The 16582-nt window shown below is 55.1% G+C and overlaps 1 protein-coding gene across 1 annotated transcript; it reads right to left on the bottom strand.

The window, feature by feature from the left end:
- Positions 1 to 220: 220 nt before the first annotated feature.
- Positions 221 to 13441, bottom strand: CACNG8 (calcium voltage-gated channel auxiliary subunit gamma 8). Its single transcript, XM_037045608.1, has 4 exons — positions 13196 to 13441; positions 3596 to 3679; positions 2342 to 2482; positions 221 to 972 (listed from the first exon to the last, which is right to left on the bottom strand). Exons 1-4 carry the CDS (start codon positions 13368 to 13370, stop codon positions 221 to 223), a joined length of 1152 nt encoding a protein of 383 aa, XP_036901503.1. The 5' UTR covers positions 13371 to 13441.
- Between the last annotated feature and the right edge of the window lie 3141 nt (positions 13442 to 16582).

The raw sequence follows: 16582 nt of genomic DNA, 5'->3' as shown, positions 1-16582 counted from the left end.
CCACTCCCTCGCCTTCCCTTCCCCCTCCCTCGGGGGTCCCTGATTTGAGGGGGCGGGGCACTCCTCCACGCCTGGGGCGGGGTGGGGGAAGGGGACGCGGGGGGGTGTGGGGAAGGCCAAGCAGTCCCAGCGCGCTCCCGGGAAGGAGGGGGCGCCCCCGACCCCGGCAGCCTCGTTGCACGCGCGCCCGCGCACGCGCCCCGGCGCCCCCCGCGCGCCCCTACACCGGCGTGGTCTTCCTGTTGAGCGTGTTGGTGTTGGATGCGGCGGCCTCCTTGGCCAGGGTCCCGGGGGCGGGCGCGGCGGGCGCGGGCGGGGCGGGCGCGGGGGCGGCGGGCGGCCCGGTGACCGTGACCGTGACGCCGCCCCCGGCCTCCTTGGGGAAGGCGTTGTGCAGAGTGAGGAAGCCGGGCGCCCCCCCGCGGTCCCGCTCGGCGCCCGCCCCGCCGCCACCGCCGCCCGCGCCCGCGCCCCCCGCCGCGCCGCCGAAAGCCCCTCCGCCGCCGGCCCCCGCCAGCCCCGCCGCCACGCTGCCCTTGGACGGGTCGCGGCTGAGCGTGTACATGGAGATGTCCGTGGAGGCGAAGCCCGGGCCCCCGGCGCCGCCGGGAGACGCGTCCCGCGACGGCGACGGCTCGCTGGAACGGGAGCTAGAGCGGGAGCGGCGGCGGTAGCGGAAGCGGTAACTGGGCAGACGGAGGATGGCCGAGGGGCCGCTCCCGCCACTGCCGCCCGCGCCCCCGCCGGCCTTGAGCAGGTCCGAGCGAGACTGGCAGTGCGCCTCGCGGCTGCGCTCGATGTAGATGTTGACGGCCAGCACGCCGATCACCTCGGCCAGGATGAAGGACAGCCCGCCGAAGTAGAAGGACCAGCCGTACGAGTAGTGGTTCTTCTTCTCCTCGTCCCGCTTCGGGCCCGGCTCGCCCGCGTTGGCCGAGATGTACACGATGACGCCGATGATGTTGCTCAGGCCTGGGCAGGGACGGTCAGAGGGGAGCCTCTAGGCCACCCGGGCCCGCCCCTCCCCGAAGCCCCGCCCCCGCGGGCCTAGGCCCCACCCCTCGAAGGTATAGGTCCCGCCCCCCCCAGAGGGTAGGAACCCCGTCCCAGGTGGAGCTTGGTCGGTCCTCGCCCCCGGGGGTATACGCCCCAAAAGGTCCACACCTCAACCCGTCAGGACTAATGCCACCCCTCCATGGCCTCAGCCCCACCCTTAGTTAACGCAACTGGTCTAAACTCTAACCCGAGATGGTCTAGAGGCCTTGCGGGTTCGAGTCCCGCCCTGGATTGTCTAAACTCCTCCCCGGCTGGTCCAGACCCCGCCCCCAGGCAGCCTTAGCCACGCCTCCCGTGGTCCGGAGGCCCCCTCCTGGGCGGTCCAGGCCCTACTCTGGTTGGGCTCATATCACCATTACCGTCACACACCTGGGTTTCCCCTGGGCCCCACCTTCTGCTAGTTTAAGGGGGGCGTGTCATAATCATGACATAATCCCGCCCTGACCCTAGTTGATTCAAACTTTTTCGTTCATGACTACCATCCCAGTCTTGTTGTCTCTTCTAGGCCCTCCCACCGCTGGTCTAAAATTCGCCCTTCTTTAGAGCAGGTTCCATTTCTACTCAAATCCAGCCTCCAAGCCCCCCACACAGCCGGCTCCCCTCGCGGGTCTAAGTTGGGCTCCTCCCAGGTCGAGCAAGTCCCGCCCCCTTGACGCGTTTCCCCCCCCCAAAACACCCCCATCTCCTACTGTGCCTTCTCTGGGTTCCACCACTTCAAAAAAAATCTCTGGTCTCCTGGCACTTCGCAGCACTACTCATTTCCGTGAAAGAGTGGGGAGGGTCTAACCTCTGAATGAGGTGTCTCACTTGGAGTTGGTCTGGACGGCTTCCCAGGACCAGCCCCGGCCTGGATGCGCCTCGGACCGCACGGCCCCACCCCCTCAAGCAGGCGCCTCCCCATCCGCACCAAACCACTTTTCTCTGCCACCAGGCCTCGCCCCTCTATTTTCAAGACCCCAATTAGGTCTCAACGCTCAAGCCCCTCCCCTCCCGTCACCAGAAACACGCGCGGGCTTTGGACCCTAGACCTTCCCCGAATACGCGCTGGACACCTGTCTGGTACAGAGTTCACTTTCCCGTTAACGCGCAAACGCGACACCTACCTTGCCCAGCGGGTGGCGATGGAGTTTGGGAAGAGCCTAGGCAGGCTCCAGGCCCCAGGGGGCGCCCAGGGCAAGGTGGCTTTGCAGGCGCGCGCGCGCACACACGCACACACGCACACACACACACTCGTAGTGACGCAGGTGGGCCGCCCCCACAGCTCCCCCCTCTCTCTGCCTCTCACCTGCTGCCACGAACAGGATTCCCGCGCCCAGAATGATGTTCCTCTTGGACTTGTAGACCCGAGAGGCCGCCACGCACACGCCCCCAAGCAGCAGCAGGATGGCGCTGAGGATGGGGAAGATGCTGGAGGCCCGGACGACTCCTGCGAGGGAAAAAGGAGGAGGGAGGAAGAGAGAGGGGAAGGTGGGCGTCTGGGCGGTCAGAGGCTGCTGCGGGCGCTCCGCACCGCCGCCCCCAGCCCCGCGCGCTGCGCCTCCTGCCTGCTTTTGCCTCCACTTATCCCGCCCTAGTTCTCCAGTTTTCCACCTCTTCCTGTGTTCTGGTTATTTCATTCATTGCCTCATCGTCCTTTTAAACATTTCTCTACTTCTCGGTCAGATTGCTTCTTTCTCTTCATCATCCTTCTTCTTCTATTTTCTATCTCCTGGCAAATATATATAATACACATTTTTTCTTATTTCTCTAAGTCGCTCTTTTTCTGAACTTCTCTATTTCTCCCTGGACCCCTCCCTTTCTCTTTCCTCTTCTATCACGATCCTGCCCTTTCTGCACATTTCTTTCTTTTCTCCAGATCCCTCTGTCAAACCTTTTAATATTTCTCTCCCTCCTCCTCTCCTTTTTGCCTGGCTCTCCTTTCTATCTTTCTAGGTTTTTCCTTTTTTCTCTCTCTCCTTCCTCCCTCTCCTCTTTCCTCCCTTCTGTTTTTTCTCTCTCCCTCCGTCTTCTCTGACACGCCCCCCTTTTCTGTCTGGCTTCATTTATAGCTGAGTTTCTCTTCTTTCTCTCTCTCTGTCAAGTCTGTCTCCCCCTCTCCGCAGTCCTTTCCACCCCCAAACCCGAGACAAACAGATTTTGCCATTTCTGAGCCTCGCGGAGGCCACAGCCAATCATAACTCAGGATTTGCCGCGTTCTCCCGGCAGCTACCAATCGCATTACAGGTTTCCCCAGCCCGCTCCCGAGATTGGCCTGCCGGCCCCGCATATTGCTTCCCAGCCCAAGGGCGCAGCGGCCAATCCCAGCCCAGAGAGCGACTACATAGCCGCCAATCAGCTTCGAGGATCTCCACTCGGCCCTCCCCAAGGTGAGAGGAGCGGGCGGGAGAGAAACCACTAAGCCAATCAGTGGGCAGAGGATCTCACTGTCTGGACTTGGATGAGCTGGCACGCTCTTCTCCGCGTGTCAATCTAACTGCGCACCGCCCCCTCCCAGGCCAGGCCCCGCAGTCCCCACAATCTGTCCCCGACCCCAACGTACGGAGCAGGTACTCCGCACTGTCATGGTCGTAGTCGGTGTCCTCCGGGAAATGGTTGATCTTCACGCAGACGCCTCTTTTCAGCCCTAGAGGGGGATGGAGGTGGTGGTCTGGGGGTACTTCAGAGTTGGGGGGACCCCCTGTGAGAGATCCCCACCCCTTCCCCTCAACCCGCCTCCCCGCCCCGCGTTGACTGGGAGCTAGAAAATCGTGGCTGCTGAGCCCGTCCCGGCATCTGGGACAAACTTTCCACCTCTCTGGTCTCAGTTTCCTCGCCTGTTTTTTGTTTGTTTGTTTGGTTCTGTTTTTAAGAAAAATAAATCCAAAGACCACAGGGACGGTTGCCCTGAAACCTGGACCAGGGCACCAGCCTCTGGCTTCGTGTTTCCCTCTCTACAAGAAGGCGTTGGTTTTTAGCAAGGCCAAGACACCCCTTTAAGTCCGAACTTGCTAAGAGTCTGAAAATGCGTGGGAAACCGAAGGAGGCCGCATAAGGCGAGGAAGACTACATTTCCCGTGAGACCCTATGAAGTCTGGAGTCCAGCTGCGGGGAGAGCAGCCCCAGCGGTTCGTGAGACTTCTAGTGTCTTCAATCCTGAACAATAAGGAGAGGGATGTCCAGTGTCTTCCCTGGAATCCCCTGGAAGGGGATGGAGTGGTTGGAGCAAACAGGCATGCGAGGGGTCTGCTGGAAGAGGTCTTCCAGCCTCTTCCCCTTCGTCCACCCCAGAATCCTATCCTCAGGTCCCGGACCTCACAACCGTCTGGGAACCTCTCATCACATTTTGGAGGACAGTTCCTGTTCTAACTAACACATAGCTTCAGACTGCTCTATAATTAAGCATAAAGATAAATACATTCCGTTTCCTCGATTCTCCAGGCTCTTTCCAACTCCAGGTTGTGAAACGGTCCACTTACATTCTTCACTGAAGAAAACTTTATCTTGCAAGTGGGGAGCTCACAGGGTGCCTCCCTGAGGGAGCACGTCCTGGGCTCACACTCACTTCTCCCGCTCAAGTTGGGTCCAGTTCCCTCTCTGGGCTGCAGCTGCTGCCCATGCTGGACCCCCATCAGGTTGGCTTGCGAATTTCTTGTTAGCAAGCTGAGAGTTTCTGCAAGGCTGTGTGTGTGTGTAATTGGGGGGGGGGGGGCAGGGGAGGCACATAGGGTCTGGGTCATCTGTGTCCCTAGCATTTCCTGTCCCAAAGGAGGCCTCAAGAAATGGGAGTCCAGCCCTGGTCAGCTCGATTGGTCAGAGTGTCCTCCCAATACCCCAAGGTTGCGGGTTCTCTCCTCCGTCAGGGCACATACAGGGGGAAAAAACAATGTATGCATAGATAAGCAGAACAACAAAATGATGATTTTTTTCTCTCTCCCCCTTCCATGACTCTCTCTCTAAAACCAATAAATAAAAAAAATTTTAAAGAAATGGGTGTTGAATGAATGAATGAATGAATGAGTGAATCTAAGGCTAAAACAGAGGCACAGAGGGGGTTCATCGGTTCAAAGCTGATGGGTGGTGGAAGCAGACTCAGACACACCACAGTTTGCCTCACGGGAATGTAAGCGTATGGACGGTTCCCCACCGTATCCCCAGTACCTGGAACAACACCTAGCACATGTAAGTGCTTGATGAATATTTTTTAAAGATTTTATTCATTTGTCTTTCGAGGGGAAGGGAAAGAGAGAGGGAGAGAAATATCAGTGTAGGGTTGCCTCTCACGTGTCCCCCGCTGGGAACTGGCCTGCAACCTAGGCATGTGCCCTGACTGGGAATGGAACTTCGATCCCTTAGTTCACAGGCCCGCGTTCAATCCACCGAGCTACGCCAGCCAGGGTGCTTGATGAATATAATATTTTTATGGAAGAATGATTGGGCCCTGGCTGGTGTGGTTCAGTGGATTGAGTGCTGGCCTGTGAACCAAAGGGTCGCAGGTTCAATTCCCTCTCAGGGCACATGTCTGGGTTGTAGGCCAGGTCCCCAGGAGGGGGCATATGAGAGGCAACCACACTCTGATGTTTCTCTCCCTCTCTTTCTCCCTTCCTTTCCCTCTCCCTAAAAATAAATAAATAAAATCTTTTTTAAAAAGAAAGAAAGAATGATTGAATGGGCCAACAAGCACATGAAAATGTACTCAGCATCATGAATCATTAGGGAAATGCAGATCAAAACCACAATGAGACACCACCTCATACCCATTGGGATGGCTACTATAAAAAAGAAAAAAGAGCCTGGCTGGTATAGCTCAGTGGATTGAGCCTGGGCCGACGAACCCAAGGGTGGTGGTTTGATTCCCAGTCTAGGGCACATGCCTGGGTTGCAGGCCAAGTCCCCAGTAGGGGGCAGGTGAGATGCAACCACACATTGATGTTTCCCTCTCTGCCTCCCTTCCCCACTCCCCAAAAAGAATTTTTAGAAAAATCTTTAAAAAAAAAAACAGAAAATAACAAGTGTTGGCAAGGACGTGGAGAAATTGAGACCTTGTGTACTGTTAGTGGGAATGTAAAATGATAGAGTTGCTATGGAAAATAGTATGGAATTTCCTCAGAAAAGTTAAAGCCAGAATGACGATTTGATCCAGCAACTTCCCTTTGGGGTATACCCTCAAAATAATTTAAAGAGGGGTCTCTAAGAAATATGGGTACGCTCATTTTTATACCAGCATTTATTCACTATAGCCAAAAGCAACCCAAGTGTTCATCAGTGTATGAATGGATAACATGTGGTATACATATTCAAAGGAATATTACTCAGCTCTAAAAAGGAAGGAAATGCTGACAGATGCTCCAACATGGATGAAGCTTTACGGGAGGGAATTATATCCTCAAGTAAAATATGCCAAACACAGAAAGACAAATACTGCGTGGTTCCACTTCTGTTTGGTGCACAGAGGGGACAAATTTCAACACACAGAAGCTGGGAGAGAGGAAATGGGAAGTTGCTTAATGGAGGCAGAGCTGAAAGTTTGCAAGATGAAAAGAGTTCTGGAGATGGATGATGGTGATGGTTGTACAACAACGTGACGGTACTTGAGACCAGTAAACTGTACTCTTAAAAATGGTTAAAATGGCCCTGGCTGTGGTAGCTCAGTGGATTGAGCGCCAGCCTGCCAACCAAGGGGTCGCCGGTTTGATTCCAGGTGGGGCACATGCCCGGGTTGTGGGCCAGGACCCCCACCGCGGGGCACTTGAGGGGCAACCCCACATTGATGTTTCTCTCCCTCTCTTTCTCCTTCCCTTCCCCTCTCTCTAACAATAAATAAATAAAATCTTTTTTTAAAAAAATGGTTCAAATGATCAGTTTTATGTTCCATGTATTTTACAATTAAAAAATGATTGAATAATGAACAGACACTCACACGAGCAAATTCTTGCCCATCGGCACAGGCACTATGATGTGGCAGGCAAGACTGTGGGTCCCCGTAGTACTCTCCTTTCCCGAATGGGATCACAGTCTTGCTCTCACAACATTAACAACAATTAAATGAGGTTGAGCATGGGGAGCACAGGACACACAGACTCTTTCAGCAGACGGTGGTGACAGCAGTAATGAGAAGTAGCTTTTCCTGAGGGCTAAGCACACACCAGGCTCCCAGCCGTTGACAAAGAGTAACGCGCCCAACACTTATGATGAATCTAGAGGTACGAGGCAATGACAGTCCCCTCATTCTACAGATGAGGAAACTGAGGCATGGAGTTGAAGAGGCCTCTGGGTCCCACGTGGATGGTAAGTCATGGGAGGAGGTGCAGGAGCAGCTAGGCTGCGGAGGCCAATGGACCGAGGACTGTGGAGCATGGTGGCTACGAGCCTCAGTTTCCTCATTTCAAAAAGGAGGACGATGATATGACTCTATAGGGCTTGATAAGAATTCATTGAGCCCTGGCTGGCGTGGCTCAGTGGATTGAGCTCCAGCACGTGAACCAAAGGGTCGCCTGTTCGACTCCCAGTCAGAGCACAGGCCTGGGTTGCAGACCAGCTCCCCAGTAGGGGGCGCACAAGAGGCAACCGCACACTGATGTTTCCCTGTCTTTCTCCCTCCCATCCCCCTCCCTAAAAATAGATAAATAAATAACCTTGAAAAAGAAAAAAAAAAGAATTCCATGAAACACAGGACAAGCCCAGGACACATGGAAGTTCCATGGCTATGTGTGCTTTATGACCCTATTGGGCTGGGAGCTTTTCATGTGCAGTGATGACGATGGGTCCCTGAGTCTCCCCCAGGACCTGCCTAGGTCACTCTGCCCACTGCGTGAGTGACACAAGAGCCACACGGCTGACTCACTTCCCCCTTCTGGCCATCAGCTTCCTGCCCGGTGAAACACAAGCCGTAATACCTTTCCCTGGCGCAGCTGGGAGGACTCAACAGATAATAAGGCAGGCGAAGTGCTGAGCACAGAGGCTTTGGACAGTGGCTGGAATGAATGGTCTCTGGGCGCAGGTCACTGTGTCCTAACAGAGGACCCGGGATTGCAGCTGGGATCCCCGGGGAGGGGCTGGAGCCATCCACCGGCCACCAGCGCCGGTAGCTCTAGGGCCCTTGAAACACGGCAACTGAAATGAGCTGGGAGGGCAAAATACTCACTGATTTCAGACTTAATATGAAAAAAAAAGCATAGTGTTTCATTAATTTTATATATTGATTGCATGGTCAAATGATATTTGGGCTCTGCTTGGTTAAATATAAAATAGATTGTTAGCCTTCGCATGAATGTATAATATTGTATAAGTTATATTCATTGAGCCTTTTCCTGTTAACTTGTTTTCATGTAGCTCCGAGAAAAATTTAAATCACATACGCAGCTTGTACGATGTCTCTATGGGCAGTGCTGGGAGAGACGCTGGGACTTCTAGATTACCAAGGAGCAGGGATTCGGGATCACCTGAATTCCGAATAATAATACGAATGACCAAATATAAACTATATAATCCAGCCTTTACTCTGTGCCTGCCAGCCTTTTTTTTTTTTTTTTTGCATTTGTTTTTAGAGAGAAGGGAAGGAAAGGAGAAAGAAAGGGAGAGAAATACCGATGCGCTAGAGAAACGGATCGGTTGCCTCTCGCACATGGACCTGGCCTGAAATCCAGGCATGGGCCCTGAACGGGAATTCAACAGGGTGAACTTTTGGTCTGCAGGGCGGTGCCCCACCCATCGAACTACACGGGTCAGGGTTGTGCCCGCTGGCCTTTCCCATACCTCACACATGCTCACTCAGCTGACTTTCCCCATAACACTACGGCTGGGGGCTCTTCTAAATCCCCATTTCACCGATGATGGAATAGGCACACAGAGGTTAAACATATGGCCCAAGGTGACCCTGTTGCGCCTGCCACACAGGCGGTAAACCGATCACCACAGCCCATTGCATCACTCAGCGATGGTGGTGGGGGTGGACCCCAAGAATTCCCGGGGATACAGTGCCTTCGGGAGGAGGAGCCTTGGTTTCTTTTCCTTTTTCTTTTTACTTTTTAAATCCTCACCAATCAATAAACATAAAGAATATGTTTCTTGATTTTAGAGAGCGAGAAACGCCGACCTCCCATATGTGCCCCCACCGGGGATTGAACCCACAGCCTATGTCCTCTGACGGGAGATCAAACCTACAACCTTTTTGTGCATGGGACCACACTCCAACCAACCGAACCACCCGGCCAGGGCAAAGGGACCAGTTTCTATGCTCCCAGGTCGGTGACCGGCTGGTGGTTGATGGACACATTGCTTTGTTCTCCTTAGGAAACAAAACAGACCCAGATTCAAACCCAGCCCCTACTGCCTATTAGCTGTGCGGCCTTGGGCAAATTGCTGCACCTCTCTGAGCCTCAGCTTCCATTTCCAGCAGATGGAGATCTAACAATACACACCGCACGGGGTCCTCGTGAGCGTTCAGTGACAAATGACAACGACGGTAACAATCAAGCCAGCCTGCCAGTGCCCCCTTCCTTCGACTCTTAGGCCACACACGCACTTCATTTTGCCCAAATTTTGCCCCTTTGTGGCTGCTCCTTTTTCAGCTCCCTTGTCTCTCTGATTGCCCTGTAATCACCAGCTCAGGTGGCAGCCCCTCAACTAATTTTTTGGTTTCTGTCTCTTCTCATTCTCTGGGTGACCTCCTCCATTCATATGCCGTGACCCCCAATTTGTGTCTCCAGCCCGCACTGTTCCCTGAACTCTGGCCTCACATCATATCACTGACAGCCTGGATCAGGGGCCAAACCCAGAGAAGAGTAGGTTTTATATGTTTTAAAGGAAATTTATTTATTTTTAGAGAACGGGGAAGGGAGGGAGGAAGAGAGGGAGAGAAACATCAACGTGTGGTTTGCCTCTAGCTTGTCTCCCACTGCAGACCTGGCCCATAACCCAGGCATGTTGACGCTAGACTGGGAATCGAACCAGCGACCCTTTGGTGCTCAGGCCAGTACTCAATCCACTGAGCCACACCAGCCAGGCCTGGGTTTTATGTTTTTGAAGGGACTTAAAAAATATCAAAAGAGACCATTCTGTGGCACGTGAAAATGACAGGAAATGCCGATGTCAGTGACCATAAGTGAGGAGCACCACCACAGCCATTTGACTCTCGTGTTGTCGTCTCTGGTTGTTTTCAGGGGTGGTTGTGAGACAGACTATGCTCCCCAGAGCCTAAAATGTTGAGTATGTGACACATGGCAGGGTTTTACCAGGCTGACCCTTGTCCTAGACGGTCTCTCTAATAGGCAGGTTAAATTTAATATCTCCAGACCTGACCAGGTAGCTCAGTTGGGTAGAGCGTTGTCATGATATGCCAAGGTTTTGAGTTCGATCCCAGGTCAGGGAATGGACAGCAAGCAACCAGTGAATAGATAAATGAGTGGAACAACAAATCAATGTTTCTCTCTCTCTCTCTCTCTGAAATTAATGCATAAATAATTTAAGTTTAACATCCAAATTTAGGCTTGCGATAGCCCTCCTTAAATAAATTAGAGGACAGAAACAAAAATAAAACAAAACACCTGCCATTACACATTATGAACACTTCCTTCTCCCCCCACCCCATTCTCAGGTACTCAGGACACACCCTCAGAGCAGTGATTCCCAACCAGGGGTAACTGTATTCCTCGTCTAGAGAGAGTTGACAATTTTGGTTGTCACGACTGGGAAGTGCTTCTGGCTTTTGGGAGGTCGAGGCCAGGATGCTGCTAAACACGGCACCACGCCCAGGGCAGCCCCCCACAACGCAGAGTTATTTCTGCCAACGGCCCTGCAGTGGAGAAATGTTGCCCTAGGGACACCCTGACTCTTCTCTCTCATATCCTACCCCTGCCCCACCGGGAACTCCTGCGGGTGTAGCCTCAGACTCCCGTCTGAATTCAAACCACTGCCCAAATCCTAATGCTCTACCCGAGACACGCCACCTCCTGCTTTCTCTCCCCTTAGTGCCTCAACATGGCAGCAGGAGCCATCCTGTTCAAATCAAAGTCAGCTCCTGTTACTCCTCTGCTCAGAAAACTCTGATCCGGCCCTGGCTGGTGCGTCTTGGCGGATTGAGTGCCAGCCTGAGAACCAAAGGGTCGCAGGTTCGATTCCCACTCAGGGCACATGCCTGGGCTGCAGGCCAGGTCCCTGGTTGGTGGTGTGTGAGAGGCAACCACAGGATGATATTTCTCTCTCTCTCTTTCTCCCTCCCTTCCCTTCTCTCTAAAAAACTAAATAAATAAAACCTAAAAAAGAGAGAGAGAGAGAACTTCTGATATGGCCCTGACTGGTGTGGCTCAGCAGGTTGGATATCCTCCTGCGAACCCAAACATCACCAGTTCCATTCCCGGTCAGTGCACACACCTGGGCTGTGAGACTGGACCCCAGTTGGACCCTGTTATCTCTCTGACTCCCCTCTCCCTATGCCCCCCTCACTCCCTCTGCCCCAGCCGCTCCACCTCCCCCTAGTCCTACTCCCGGGCCTTTGCGTTGGCTCTTTCTACAGCCTGAAGCCTGCCTCTCACTTCCTTCAAACCTCCACTGCATGTCACCTGCAAAGTCTCCTAGACAATTTCATCCACACGTCCCTCACACATCTGTCTCCTCGGCACCGAGCTCTGTCTAACACCCTCAGTGTTTTATGGGTTGGTCTCTTTTATTCTCTGTCTCTCCTTCTAGAATATAAGGCATATAAAAACAAGAATGTTTTTTGTTTGTCTTTGTCTTTTTTTTTTCCACTATTGTAGCCCCAGAATCAAGAATAGTTCCTGGCACACAGTAAAAAGTCAATACGTATTGCTTGTTGAATGGATGAATGAATGAATGAATGAATGGCATTCTTACGCTATGCCCTATGCTGAACTAGGGGTTTTAGGATGCAAGCCAGCCCACTCGTTCTGTGCCTGCTGCTCAGTCAGGCCGGGGAGGGAACCTGAAGTCAAATGCCCACGGGAGGAAGAAAGTTACCTAATGAGAGAAGTGGACAGGGTAGGAGGCAATAGGGAGTGGAGGTGACTGTGAAGACACGGAGACCCCTCTCCCCTGAGGTGTTATCTGAAGAAGCAGCTGCTACTCGGATCCAGCCAACCATGACCATGGCAGACCCCCACGTCGCCAGTTCCAAAGAAACCGGAAATCGGATTTCTCCAGGCGAAGTCTTCCTATCTTTAAATGTTGGCGACCGATTCAGATTTTGGTTTCAGCCTTAAAACACCCCGCAGGCCAAACCAAACCTATCTGCAAGTCCCATCCATCAGACCTGAGTGCTCTGGGCTCTGCCCCATCCACAGCTGGGTGACCTTGGGCAAGTGACTTAACCTCTCTGAGCCTCAGCTGCCTCACTCCAGACAAGAGCAGGGAAGCCCAGCGCATAGGATTAAACAAGATGGTAACATTCCCTGCTCCTCCTGAGTGCTCAGCCACACAGGGGAGAAAAGGATGGGGGGAAAAAGAAGGAGAGGAACCTCAGCATTTCTGGCTCCAAAGGAGGAGCCTTGGGATGGGCTAGTTCCACTGCTTCACGTTGCAGCTGGGGCTTCGAGGCCCAGAGGTGAAGCCTGAGGTGGGAAGACACCAGTCGCACAGGGGGACTGGCCAGGAGGGCGGTGGAGAGAGAGAGAAAGAGAGAGACCACTGAGGGAAAAAACAGAGATGGAGATAAGACGTTGGAAGAGGAATGAGGCGTGGGAGGAGGAAGAGGAGAAGGTAGGCTTGGGTGCTGGGAGGAGGATAACACAGAGCCATCGGTGGGACGCAGGAGGACCAGGACCAGGGCAGGAGGTTGGAAGACACCCTGGTTGGGAGAGGAGGCAAGAGGAGAAAGGGGGAACCGCCAGAGCAGAGGGACGGCCATACCTAAGACCAGCTGGGCAGAAGGAAGCCTCAGGGGACAGACCACCAAAGTAAGGCAGAGGGATGGAGATGAGGGGAGGGTGTGAATGGGGGCAAAAGAGGGGGTCACCCAGAGCACTGGGGCAGGATGTGGGAGAGAGAATAAGAGGAGGGGTGCACGGGGGTGAGCAGAGGAGACTTGAAAGTCCGGAGAGGGTGGCAGGGCTTGCACCTGTGGGCACCAGCGGGAGAAGAAACACCACCAATGCAGGCCACCCCTGGGAGATTCAGGAGGGGAGGGAAGGGGCGCAGCGGCCCCTCCTACCTTCCAGGCAGCAGATCCGCCAGAGGCCAGAGTGGGTGAGGCCCCCCGGGTCCTTCTTCTCGGAGGAGCCGCCCCCGCGGTGGGGGGGGCCCTCGTCGCCGGCTGTGAGGTTGGTGGTGTTGCAGATGAAGGCGCGCGTGTACAGCCAGTAATCGGTGCTGATGGCGATGGTCATGAGGCCGAAGGCGGCGAAGGCGCCCACGGTGGTCAGCAGCACTTGCACCCCCTTCTCGCACCAGAGGCCTCTCTCCTCGTTCCAGCGCTTCAGCGACTCCAGTTTGACCACGGGCAGCCGGGGGGCCGTGGGCCACCACCGGGGCAGCGGGGGCGGGGCCGTGCCGGCGGCTGGGGGGGTCACAGCGCAGGCAGAAGTGGGGGGCCTGGGCCCCTGGAGGCTGGGGAGGGGCTGCGAGGACGAGGCTTAGCCGGGAGGGGTCAGAGGGCGGCCATGATCACCAGCTGGTGGAGGGCAGGGAGCGAGATAAAGGGTTAGGAGGCGCCAGTACCTACCTCCCCGGCCACCCTGGCCCCAGACCCCACCAAGAACCCCACGATTTCCTCGCCTGAACAAACTCCTCCCACTGTGGTTCCCACTGCCTCCCCTTCCGTGACAGAATCTGCCTCTTCTGAGGAAGGAATTCCCCCCAATACCACCCTCCCTGACACGCTGGGACCCTCCTCTACCCCCTCCACAATCTCCTCCCCTCTGGCCACTGTGCTCATCAGATAAAGAGGCATCGTCCACTCCAGCCCCAGAGCTTCCTCAGCCCAAGGACGCCCCCTTCTCTTCCTCATCCTCCAAGACCCCCCATCACCATTCTTCTCAGGCGCACCTACTCCCTCTCTCCCCTCCTCGACCCACTTCTTCACCTACTGCGTCCTCTACCCAGGAAATAGAAATTTTTTCAGGTCTTCTCAGCTTAAAAAAAACTCTTCCCAAGGAGCCTCACTGTTTACACAACTCAAACGAATCCCAAACACAGGGTCTTCTGCCTGGGAACCCCCTTCTCTCCGCACAGACCCCTCTCTCGCTGGACCAAGGTGCCAACCCACCTTGGCAAGGTCACCAGAGGACCTTTGGAGAACAGATACCTGAGTCCCAACTGGGGAAATTTCTATTTTATTGGTCTGCTCTGGCGTAGCCCAGAGCCTCTTGGTTTTTCACTGCTACCCAGGGGATTTTAGTGGGCAGCCAACACCGAATTAGCCCCACTGGTTTGGAAGAATACCTCCCCCCATCTCCACCACAAGCCTTCTAACAGCTGCTACTGAGGACCCTCGGACTACCCCCGACCCCTTACTATGTCTCTGACTCAAGAAACCACCCCCTCTTCGCTTTGCTTAAAGAAGTCTCTGGAATCTGGCCCCCTCCATGGCTACAACTTAGACCAACTCATCTCGACCATCACTTTCTCCGTCTCCATTAAGAAAAATTTTCCTCCATGACCTCATGGCATGTTCTACTCCCAAGAATCCCTCCCTCCAGACCCCCAATTCCTCTCCATTCAGGACCTCCCAAGGTCTGACCTGGACACCCACTGCTGGCCAAGGAAATCCGCCTCCCAACGCCACCCAACACCCTCCCACCCCATTCCACGGCCCTTGCACCGTCTCCTGCTCACTCCACCTCCCCAGGGCCGCCCTTGTCATCTCCTCGCACAAGTCGAACCCCCGACTCTGGGTCTCCCCAACTCGCCTGGGCCTCCCACTGTCTCTTCAAGCTCCAAGAACTTTCCCCACCCCCTGTCCGGCTTCTCTTACATCATGAAGAATCTCCCTCACTCGCCCTTCTCCTCCACCCACTCTGACTTGCAGCATCTCACCTACTCAGGAAAGCCCCCTGCGTGCCCCTCAGACTTGCCTTCTTGGGAACGCCCCAGGACTTCCCCTACTAGTTCACCTGTGCAGGAACGTACACCGTACACGCATTGGCTTCCAAATTTAAAAAGAGCCCCTCCACAGACAGGGCCCCTGAGACGAATTAGATGTCCACAGACTACACAACTCTGTTTCGGGCAGAAATAACCTCCCCCTCCACACCCCTCCAGGGTGTCCACTCAGTTCCCTCTTCCAGAGCAGTCTCGCCACCACGCCCCCAGCCCTGCCTTCTCCGCCTCACCCAGGTGTGTCCCTTACCTGCTTCCACCACCCACTCTTTCCTAGACTTCCTCCCAAACCCTTGCTGGAATGAAGAGCCTAGAGGCCACAGAGGAGAGGAAAAGCCACGCTGGGTCCCAGTACCAGGGTGACCTTGGCCTCTTCCGCCCCCATCAACAGGGGAGCCCCCACTGGGTCTGCTCCCAGGGGCTGCTGAAAAGGGTTGTCTAGGGGGGGTGTCTCCATGGCAACTGGGCCCTGGGCCCCACACATGTGTTCCCTCCCCCACCTCGGCTCCTGCCTGCCCACACACAGCCCTTACCTGGCCCCATTCACCAGGCACTGGGCACTGACACCCCCTGCCTCCCTCTCCTGGGTGCTGGCCCCTTCCTCTCTCCACTCTCCAGACAGATGCCACCGAGTTTCCTCTCCTCTGGTCTCTGGGCCTCTTCTCCCCAGTCTGTGCCCCTCGCCAGCAGCAGTACCACCACCTCCACTGCCCTAGCACATTTCTGCTTCCACCTGGGTGAGCCTGTGACCCCAGGAGGTACCCCTTCCTGTGCTGGGCCCCCTACAACCTCCGGTCAGTAAAGGGATGGAAACCGGGGGCCAACGAGGGAAATTCTCCATCTGAAAAAAAGACTTGAAGATCTTTCATTTTATCGATGTGGGGGACAATCTGTTTGGCTTTAGGGACTGTTCCTTTAGTCCATCTGTCAGCGGCAGCAAAGGGAGAGGGAGAAGGGAACCCCCAATTCTAAAGCCTCTGGATATGACAGGGGTTACCGTCCCCTCTCCCTCTGGAGGGGACCAGCTCCTTCCTCCAGAATTCGGGGGGGGGGGTCACAGAGGCTTCATTCCACATCCGCCCACCTCCGATTAATAAAAAGAACTGTCTCACCTCTGTTGACGACAGGTCAACTCTCCGATTCACTGGGGAGGGGACGATGAGTCCCCCTGTCGGCACCCCCCCCAGAGACACCCTTGTGGTTCCCAGTTCTTGCTGGTCCCCCTCCCCCAGCAGCGAGGGACCCAGGCGTCCGACCTGGTTGGGGGGTGGAGATGAGGAGGCGTATGGGAGAGGGGGCTGTGGAGGTGGGAGGGGAGGTGGAGGGGCAGCTCTGAGCTCGGACCCCAAGGGGGGGGTGAGATGGGGGGGAAAGGTGAGGAGACAATTTGGTTCTCGTGTCGCTGGGTAAAGTGCGGAGCTGGAGGACGGGAGAGGGAGGGAGGGAGGAGGGAGGGGGAGGGGGAGCCGCCGAGGATGGGGGAGCCACGGAGAAGAGATGG

The sequence above is a fragment of the Sturnira hondurensis genome, unplaced genomic scaffold, assembly GCF_014824575.4.
Source record: "Sturnira hondurensis isolate 20B ecotype Veracruz unplaced genomic scaffold, ASM1482457v3 Scaffold0004386, whole genome shotgun sequence".
In the NCBI taxonomy this organism is placed as follows: domain Eukaryota; kingdom Metazoa; phylum Chordata; class Mammalia; order Chiroptera; family Phyllostomidae; genus Sturnira; species Sturnira hondurensis.
The sequence above is the reverse complement of the archived record's forward strand: the minus strand, read 5'-3'. Positions and strand labels throughout refer to the sequence as shown.

Coding starts and splice junctions, on each gene's coding strand:
- CACNG8 (XM_037045608.1), bottom strand. CDS start 13,370: ATGACCATCGCCATCAGCACCGATTACTGGCTGTACACGCGCGCCTTC. Junction 3,680..13,195: donor GCGGATCTGCTGCCTGGAAG/GTAGGAGGGGCC, acceptor ATCCCCCTCTAG/GGCTGAAAAGAGGCGTCTGC. Junction 973..2,341: donor AATCCTGTTCGTGGCAGCAG/GTGAGAGGCAGA, acceptor GTCCCTGCCCAG/GCCTGAGCAACATCATCGGC.